The sequence below is a fragment of the Morone saxatilis genome, unplaced genomic scaffold (assembly GCF_004916995.1).
Source record: "Morone saxatilis isolate NCDOM2014 unplaced genomic scaffold, NCSU_SB_2.0 Contig17, whole genome shotgun sequence".
Classification (NCBI taxonomy): Eukaryota; Metazoa; Chordata; class Actinopteri; family Moronidae; genus Morone; species Morone saxatilis.
Genome location: NW_023339729.1, coordinates 14,429,580 through 14,439,314, shown reverse-complemented (window position 1 = coordinate 14,439,314; position 9,735 = coordinate 14,429,580). Strand labels below are relative to the sequence as shown.

Sequence of the window (9,735 nt, the reverse complement as noted above, 5' to 3'; positions counted from 1 at the left end):
TTCTTTCTTTCTTTCTTCCTTTCTGTTCTTTACTTCTTTCTTTCTCATTTTCATGCTAACTAACCTTCCATCCCATATAGGATGATGCTGCTTGAATTGACAACATTTCATCGAAACGCCTCTGGAATACTTCTTTAAAAATCCCCCCAAAATATTTCATGCTAAATTTTTAACCGCCTGTGTCATATTCTTTTTTTATCTTCACCAGCAGTGTGCATATACTCTAAGGACATGTTACTGTGCCTCAGTAACTTTCACAACACGCACATTGTTCTTTCTTTCTGCCTGGAGAGAAAATGGTCACTTAACAAAAAAAACAAAAAACATTTCCATTTGCTTCCTCCACTGACTGCGGACAGAACACTAAACAACACCTCCTCTGAGAATCCTTCCTCTTAACATTTTCGTCCAAAAGAGTTTAGTTGGTACATGTATAGAAATGGCCTCCTTTTCTGTTTCTGTGCTCGGCAGGCATGGCAAGTCACCCGCCCATCCCCATCTCTGAGCTGGCAGATCACATTGAGCGCCTCAAGGCAAACGACAATCTCAAGTTCTCTCAAGAGTACGAGGTAGGAATGCTGATTATCTGTCCCTGAAAATCTTTAACTTGGGAAATTCATCTGGTTTTGATGCAGTCACACACATATTTATCATTGACTCATCATTTTTATTTATTTTTTTGCTCCGTTTCAATTTCAATGGTGAGCGCCGTAGATTCAGCTTCACATCGTCTCTACAGTGAAGTTGCATTTTGATTTGTCTTCATAGAACGATACAAGATAAAGCACATTTTCCTCTCTCTACTGTCTTGTTGTTATCTATACAAATATAAGGGGTGGGAAATTGAAATTGCAAGCTCAAAGAGAGTTTGCTTACAGCCAGATGGTTATCAAGCCCTCATTTATACGCTCTGGTGGAGAAAGAGGCGAAACAGAGATAGAAATAAAGAGGCAGCGACAGAATCACCAAGAGATACAGGAAGCAAGTGTTCTCTGCAAAATAAAAAAATAAAAAGCTCCGTGATTAGTTTCTCCCAACTTGCAGCACAGTTAATGTGAAACCCCAAAAAAGGACATCTACTTGGAGATAACAATGTGCCCGAACTTGGTGTGCTGAACTGTGGCATTAAATGAGAAAAAAAACCACATCAGTAGAAATATTTCCCAACATGCTGGCTTTGTTGCAAATAGTGCTAGTATTACAATGAGCTCCACAGAGAGCTATTAAAGGGGTAAAAATGTTTTCTTTTCCCTGTGAAAAAAAAAATCAGTTTAGACCGACGGCCTCTGGGTGAAGAAGGAGACATAAGGCTCTAATTGGCTACCACAAGAGAGAGACAAATTGTGTGCGACAAAGACGCGTATATAGAGGAAGACAAGGACACATTATGCAAAGAGCAGAAAAACAGAGTGAGGATGTTTTAGGGAGAAAAGCGTTGGGAGAGAGGATAAAGGAGGGTGGAAGAGACAGCGAGAGAGAAGCCATATGTAATTGTGGTATGAGTTGGAACCACTCTGTTGAGCCTCACATTCTCTCTGCATGACTGTGTGCTTTGTTCGGTACTGAACCCTTAACGAGGGAACGAGAGAGATGGATAGAGGAGGGATTGAGGGAGAGAGAGAGGCCAGAAATGATTGCGGTGTAATAATCAGACACACATGATGTTGGGCAGCAATCTCAAACACACACACACACACACATGCACTCATCCAGTACCACTCCTGTCCATTTTTTCCCCAAACCAAACCATAATTATGTCGTAAAATATTCAGAATTGCTAAATTGCTCTGGCTCTCTCCTCTTCGTCCCTCTCCATTGACAGCCCCATAATGACCTCATGTCTGCCTCTCCCAGCTAACAGCAGTGGTTACACTGTAATTACCCTCCAGGAACTTAATGTGTTGGTCTAACACAACCATCCTTTCTCTCCCAGAGGAATTTATTGTGCTTTTATCATCTTTCTCTGGTAGCTAGTTTTTTTTTTTTTTTCTTGGTGGAAAGCGGAAAGTCCCAACATCACTGTTGTTGCTTGAAATGGGATATTATATTTGCCGACATTCCAGTCCAAGTTCAATAATTCTGTGTTAATTTTCAATTTGTACTTTCTAATGGTGTGGTTTTCCTGCAGCAACACTGGACAGTGCTTGTAAGCTCAAATTCATAGAACTGTCCAGTCTTGCTGCTGATGCTTTTAGCGTATGCATCATATTATTAGAGAATCAAGTTTGAAAGGGGTACACAATTATTACTTCTCAGTAAGTTCGCAATAAGAGTGAGCTCTGATTGATCAATACTACCATTTTAGTAACAATCCAAGCAAAAAAGAGAATTTTTCCTTTACCGCAATGAATGGCCTCAATCATACATGCAGTGACCATTTGTCAGAATATATTGTTACTGACATACCACATGCTGGTATGACCATTTGAAAGCCAGTAATAAACTTAAGTTTTAAAACCAAAGCATTAAAACCAAAAGTTTTTTAAAAATAACTTATTAAGCATGCAAACACTGTCCAAAACAGACTGAATTTAGAAAAATGGATAACCCGACAAGTCTGTCAAGTCTGTTTGTTTTCTGCTGATGTTTTTTCTTTGTTCTGATCTTGTCTTTTGCCTCTGGTAGTCCGTCGACCCCGGTCAGCAGTTCACATGGGAGAACTCCAACCTAGAGGTCAACAAACCAAAGAACCGCTATGCTAACGTCATTGCCTATGATCACTCCAGGGTTATACTCTCCAGCATTGAGGGTAAGACACGCCGCCAGTGTGTTTGCGTGTGTCTCTGAGCTCTTATACTTCTTATACTGTGTGTGTGAGCACTCACTTGAGATTGACATTACATTTTCAGGAAGTGAGGGCATTTTGATCACTTCCTAACTTCTTTAAAGGACTGATTTAAATGTTTATGGAGATCTATTAGGCTTACACTTTATTTATAACCTATTTACCAATATATTTTCATGGTGCGCTCCTTTTTAAATGGTCTAAAATGAAAAGAAAAAAAATGTCTCAGTCCTGTTCTCAGTGTGCGTTTTGAAGCGCACTCACTCACCTCAGCTGGGAAAGACCTAAGGCAGAGAAACTGGCAGATCCAATGTGGAGAGAGGGAGGCAGTGGGAGGCCAAGCCCAAACAGATGAGCCTTATCTGGGCAGAGCATGTGTGAGCAGCTCTTCCACCCCCGCCTGTCCTGGAGCCCTGGCTGTCTGTCTTTCTTTCAGCTTAGAAAACACATATACTCTTGAGCATGTCCAAACACACAAGAGCGCACACACACACACACACACTCTACTATAGATTTAAAACACATGCCCAGGATGTGCACAAGCACAGATATGCACTTTTGCTCCCAGTCTCCTCCGCACATGCTCATGAACGCACACTCTCTGCCAAGCCAGTGTGGCCACCAAGTGACTGGAAGTGTGTGTGTGTGTTTTATCTGCAGTGTGCTTCTGCTGTAGTCCCTTTCTATAAAATTGTAGCACATCAAAGCATTTAGGCAAGCTGTCTTTTAAAGACTGAGGTTGATAAACATATGTTCGAAGCCGTCTGTCCCCATCCTATTTAAAATAAGTTGTATAAACACTCTGTACTCCCCTGTCATTTAAACGTGTGTGTGTGTGGGGGGGTGTGTGTGTGTGTGCAATGGTGGCTTGGGGTTTTACGAGTGTATGGGACTGAGTGGTGTTCATAAAATAAGCTGCAAAAAGAGAATCAGTTGCAGGACTTTCTTCCTGTCGGGATTCTACTGTTTGCTCATTGACTTCTATCTTTTCAAATGTAAACTGCTATCACACGACTCAAAAGGAGTTTTGTGTCCCACTTCGGCAGAATCGGGTCACGGCTGAATGCACGCGTACGCGGCTGTGTGTATGTCTGTGTGTGTGCTTTGGTGTTTCGGTGTACGTGTGCATGTTTGAGCTATGACTCAGTGATTTTTGGGATTATGGTATTAGGCCCCAGATGAGCAGGACTGATCCTAAATCAAACACACACAGACGGTCTCTCACATCACACGCACACACGCATACACACAATCCCTTCCAGGACAAGCAGTGTCAGCCGAGTCTTACACAGAGACGGCCTTACAGTCATATTGCCATTCAAAGCGACACATCCAGAGTATACTCAGATTAGGCCCATGATCGTCTTAGCATGTATTATAAAACAAGACGGCTGAACAATCCAACACCAAAGGACGCTTGGCCCTGTGAAAACATTAATCTCCCTGCCATGACCTCAGATGATCCGTACCCTTTATTACTGGGACATAAACCTGCTTTAATGCTTTCAGAAGACTTTAAATAATCCATATAGATTATTTCACCGTGAATCAGAATAAGAATCAGGTTCATCTGCAAAGATAGATAGATTGGATAGACATGTACGCAGAGTATTTCAGCATCTGTTTCATCTATTTCACCCACCTGTTCCCCTCTGTTTATTCTCCCCTTTCTCTCCCACCTCGACCCGTCACAATTCATTCCCATCCTCACCTTGCTCACATCTCTTCCCATTTTCTTCACCCACCGTAAATTCCCCTTTTTCTTTATCATGCAGGTGTCCCAGGCAGTGACTATATCAACGCTAACTATGTTGATGGCTACCGCCGTCAGAATGCCTATATCGCCACTCAGGGATCCCTCCCTGAGACTTTTGGGGAGTTCTGGAGGATGGTCTGGGAGCAGCACACAGCCAACATTGTCATGATGACCAAGCTGGAAGAGAAGTCACGGGTAAGAAAAAGGCAGTGGAATAACATGGGGGTATGGGACCAGCAAGGGCAGGTCCCATACCCCACATTGTGGAATAAATGGTGTGGGGTATTATATCACCATATCAAATGGTACGGAAGAGTTCAGTGGCATAAGGTAGCAGAAATGTAGGATAAGATAAGGTATACAGTACATACACGTAGTAGTGTTGGGTCAAGTAGCGTAAAAAAGGTAGGGCATGCAGCGTGAACAACTTTCTCCAGCCAAACGTGCCACTACCACTAACAATGGCTACGTAGCTAAGTGGTAGTTGAAGCGTAACAAGGCCATTAAAGGTGGGGTTAGCGATTTCAGGTAATGTGATTTTAAACCAACAGACTTTCTTTTTAAATTCGGCAAATATCTCCTCATGATCCAGTAACACAAAACACACAACCCTGGCTCTGTAAATGGGAACCAAAGTGGATCAGACCAACACAACACAACACTTGTTATTCCAGCCAGGATTTGTGTGTCAGGTAGCGTTTTTCCGTTGCCCATAGACATTCAGCTTTTTTCTCGTTTTTTTCTAGGAGCTGGTGTGCTAGTTCTGGTTCTGGTTTGAATGTTAGCTACAGTTTGCTAACCCACAACATTGCTAACATTAATTATATTACTTGCTGTGTCGTTGTGCGCACTATATATCATAGTATTTGTCATGGTTTTGGATTTATCCAGAATGGCTTACCCCACCTTTAATGTCATCCCAAGATAACTTTTTTTGTGCAAAGTGAAACAAAAACATATTTTTACAGATTTTATTGTCACCAACAAATATTTTACAATAAACACAGAAAACCCAAAAAGTACTACAAACACTTCTATTACTACTACTACTAATACTATTACCCCCTGCGTTAAGAGTGCGGCAGACCTTTATTTCCTTCGTCTGTGCCACTGTACATTGCAATGCTGTACAAAGTAGTGCATTATTTCTTTGCTTCAGCAAAGCCAGCGTGCTTTTCAAATGTTTTGGGGGGGAATTTTGTGTAGCTCAGCAGCTCTCAGAAGAACAGGAGTCAAATGTAGTGTAAAGTGCAACCAGATGACCCAGGGCCAGCACAGAAACCTCCTCACCTCTTCCAGATAGGATGAGGAGGTGTCAGGTTGAGCGTGATTAAAAATGGAAGGAGAGAGGTGAGTAGGGCGTGATCATTTTTGAAGGTTAAATTACAGTGAAATAAGAAGAATAAATTACCGTTAGGTTAGAAGGGAATAAGCGTAGGATTGGATGTGGTTGGTTTGACAGGAGGTACAAAACAGACCAGGAAAGGGCAGGAGGTTCATTTTTAAACATGTGGAAGGAAAGAAGAGTCCAGATGGATTCAACAGAACAGGGCAGACAAGGAGAGTACATAAGAGTAAATGCCAGGACACGTCATGTAGTACAAAAATAGTTCATAGAATAAACCGAAAAGCAGCTGACATCATTATAGTGACCAAGCTAAAATTGCTGTGGCTAAATGAGAAGTTAGAGGGGACATAGGAGGATAGCACGAGGTAGCATGTAGTTGATCAGAATAGAATAGAATACAGTAGAATATAATAGAGTAGATTGGTGAGCATTACAAGTACAGCTAAAGTGGGGGTAGGTAATGAATTAGAAAATGATTTAGCTTCAAGGCATTTTGCTGTTGTTAACAGAATATGCGCTTGAGTAAAGATTCAATGTAATGAGAATGTCATGTTAGAATAAAATGAACAAGAATGGCTTGAGGTATGAATCATGATTAAGTGCTAACCAATTATGTCCAGAGCCCTGTTCAGAAAATGATCCTTTCCTCTCATCTGTGCTTCTTTTCCTATTAACCTGTGTCTTGTGTTAAAACTCTGTTTCCTTTTCAACTTTTTCCAACTGTCTCTGTTGTGTCTGTTTGACCCTCAGATGCCCTCTTATTTCTTCTCTAAGGCAAGACCTCTCTTTCTCTCCTTTGCTAATCCCTTTTAAAATGCAACCTCACCTCACATGGTTTTTTCCTTACCTTTTTTTTCTATATTCAGTGCCCTTTTTTCTGCTGTTTCCTCCCTTTTTTCCTGTGTAATAGCGAGTGCATTGAGTGAGAATGCAGAATTGTTTTCAGCTCACCACAAAGCACTATGGGTTTTATTCTAACCACTGCAGTTCAGTAACAGTGCACATTAGTGTCTACAGTTTGCATGATCACACCCACAACTGTTTTTCTTTTTTCCTGTCTAGTGGCTATGCAGTAGAGGATGTAGCCATTAAAGAAAGACAATTTTGTGCATGTTGAAGCTGTATAAAAAAATTCTGTACTGAGTGAAGGACTGCAGATCACCTAATTGTAATCAGCCTTCTGCTACTGTCTCGTAAACATGATGAATCTGTAGTGTAGTGAATCAGTGTTTGGCTTTAAGTTCTCTTAATTCAATAAAGTACTCACAACATTATGCAACAATGAAAACATTCAATCTGAATGTACTTAGCTGTTTATTCTTAGCCTACTACCTCCATATCTACTGTTTGAGGGAGTAGTGGGTTGCTTGTTGGAGAAGATGATTTAATCTCATTTAACACCTCTCAACATTACCCCGTTATGTGTTTATGCATTAACAACACAGATGATCACAGATGGCCACACTGTGGGAATCTTGCCAGTATCCTTCCTTTTAGCGCCAATTAAACCACACAAGAGCAGAGCGCAGTTATGCTGTTAGTCCATATATCAATGGATAATATAGTCTTCACACCAGGCATTTACTGCGATCCTGTTTAGTCTTTGGCAGTGGTCTAGCCCCCCTACATGGACGACCATTCCTGTCCCCACAGTGTCTCAAGGTCTGGTGGGAAAACAACAGTTGAAAAGCTGTAATTACAGCCTGCACGTCCCAGGCCAAAACGCATAATCCCCAGTCTGGAGCAGTGGAATGCAGAGCGAGCTGAGCTGAGCTCCCTGCTGTCTTTGATGTGAGGACTGGAGGGATCAGCACATAACGTTTGGTTTGGCCTGATTCTGCCAAGGCCCTCCTCCCCTCTTCCCCCTCCTCTGGGATTTTTTTCCTCCTCTCTCCTTTGTGGTCTCTGAGGCTGAGCTGAAGAACTACAAATATGACCGCCTTCTACAGGGGAATTCTAGGTGTTTTGATGGTTATGGATTCTGGGATTTGATGCGCGGGGTGTAGTTTTGTAGGTATTTGTGAGGTTGGAGTGTATGCCGATGTATATGGGGGCTGAAATTTAGGTGTCACTTGGCTTCTCCGGCTCTGTGGTGGATCTTTGCGAGAGCCCACCAATCTATGGTAACTTCATGCCATACCGTTTTCTAGTATTTGAAACAACTTATGCAGGATCACACCCTAGAAAGCAGACCTCTCTCTCTTTCTCTCTCTCTCTCTCTGTCTCTCTCTCTCTCTCTGTCACTCTTCACCCCACACACTTACTAAAACCCCTCTCACACGCTGGGTTCCCACTATATGCACATTTTTTCCAAGCATTACTGTCTGAACTCTGCAAACTCTCTCACTAAACTGCTTCAAGACTCCCCTTCTTTTTTTGCCTCTGTACATGTACACTTGCATCCAAGTCAGCTCTCTCTTTCTCTCTTCTTTCACTAAAATGTGCACAGACATATATGAACTGCTCTGCATCTCTCACAGCATCTTCCCTCTTCCCTTGTAGGTGAAGTGTGATCAGTACTGGCCAACACGGGGCACAGAGACGTACGGCCTCATCCAGGTCACTCTGCTGGACACAGTGGAGCTGGCCACCTACTCTGTCAGGACCTTCGCGCTTTACAAGGTAACGTGATGTGCAGTGGAGTGTAATGGGGTCATGTGTGTTTTGATCTGTTGAAATATTTATTATATGCTGGTTTGTGTGTTTCTGAGGCCATGTCACAGTTTGTACATGAATATACAGTTTCCTGTATGTGTGACCCAACATGACGAACAACCTCATGAGAAATGTTTTTTCTTCATTCATGATTGATCTTCCCAGTAAGATTTAAAGTGGTTCTTCACGTAATAGTGGCTTATTTTATTTTTGAATTATTAGCTAAGTATTGTCTGTGTAGCAAAAGCCTGATATACTGCAGCTTATCCCTCTGCACAGACCATCATTGTTGCCCAAAAAATGATTAAAAACACATCAATGAGCCACGCTGTAGTTTTAAGTGACATGTTCCTTTATTACCATTAACACCAATTTTTTGAGTCAATCCTACATACACCCTCCTGCTGCTGTAAATACTCACTAGAACACCAAAAGTATATTAATATAAATAATCCCCCAAAATGAATGCATTCCTGTTTTAGTAAGCCTTCTTTTCAAATGAAATAAAACTGTATTTGTAACACATTGTGGGTTTTAGTATTTTAGGATTATAACCAGCTTGATTGATGACTTAAACTGAACTTTCAGGTCTGTATTCTATTCTATTTTGATGAATAAAGAAACAGTCTGGTGCCTGCTTAGGCTGCATACGTTTTAGTTGACAAAAACATTTCCAATAGAATCAATATACTAGATCATAAAGAGGGACATGTAGGCTCTTCTTAGCTATCTTGTTCAAACAACAGAATCCAGTCTCCATCAAGCATATCTCAAGAAATTGAGACTCCCCAAGGTCTTCTAATCTTTACGACAAGAGAGTCTGGAACCACTCTAATGTCAAAGAGTGCATAAAGGTTGCAATGACCCTTTCGGGTAATCCAATGGAAGACATAACCATTATTCAGCAGTTTACACATAGATTTCATATACATTTTGGTACATTTATACCACATTTACCTTTAACACTCTTGTCTGTCTGCTTGTCCAGAGCGGCTCCAATGAGAAGCGTGAGGTTCGTCACTTCCAGTTCACGGCCTGGCCAGACCACGGGGTGCCTGAACACCCCACCCCCTTCCTGGCTTTCCTACGCAGGGTCAAGGCCTGCAACCCTCCAGATGCTGGACCCATGGTTGTCCATTGCAGGTGTGTGTATGTGTGTGTGTGTGTGTGTGTGTGTGTGTTTCAGTGCTT

General features: G+C 41.8%; 1 protein-coding gene across 1 annotated transcript in view; it reads left to right on the top strand.

The window, feature by feature from the left end:
* The window catches only part of ptprdb (protein tyrosine phosphatase receptor type Db), a gene marked incomplete in the record, with an annotated part of 146,898 nt that overhangs the window by 125,071 nt on the left and 12,092 nt on the right, over positions 1-9,735 (top strand). The window contains 5 exon segments of the mRNA XM_035660027.1: positions 472-569; positions 2,626-2,749; positions 4,561-4,736; positions 8,392-8,511; positions 9,533-9,687. Coding sequence (XP_035515920.1) covers positions 472-569; positions 2,626-2,749; positions 4,561-4,736; positions 8,392-8,511; positions 9,533-9,687 — 673 coding nt within the window.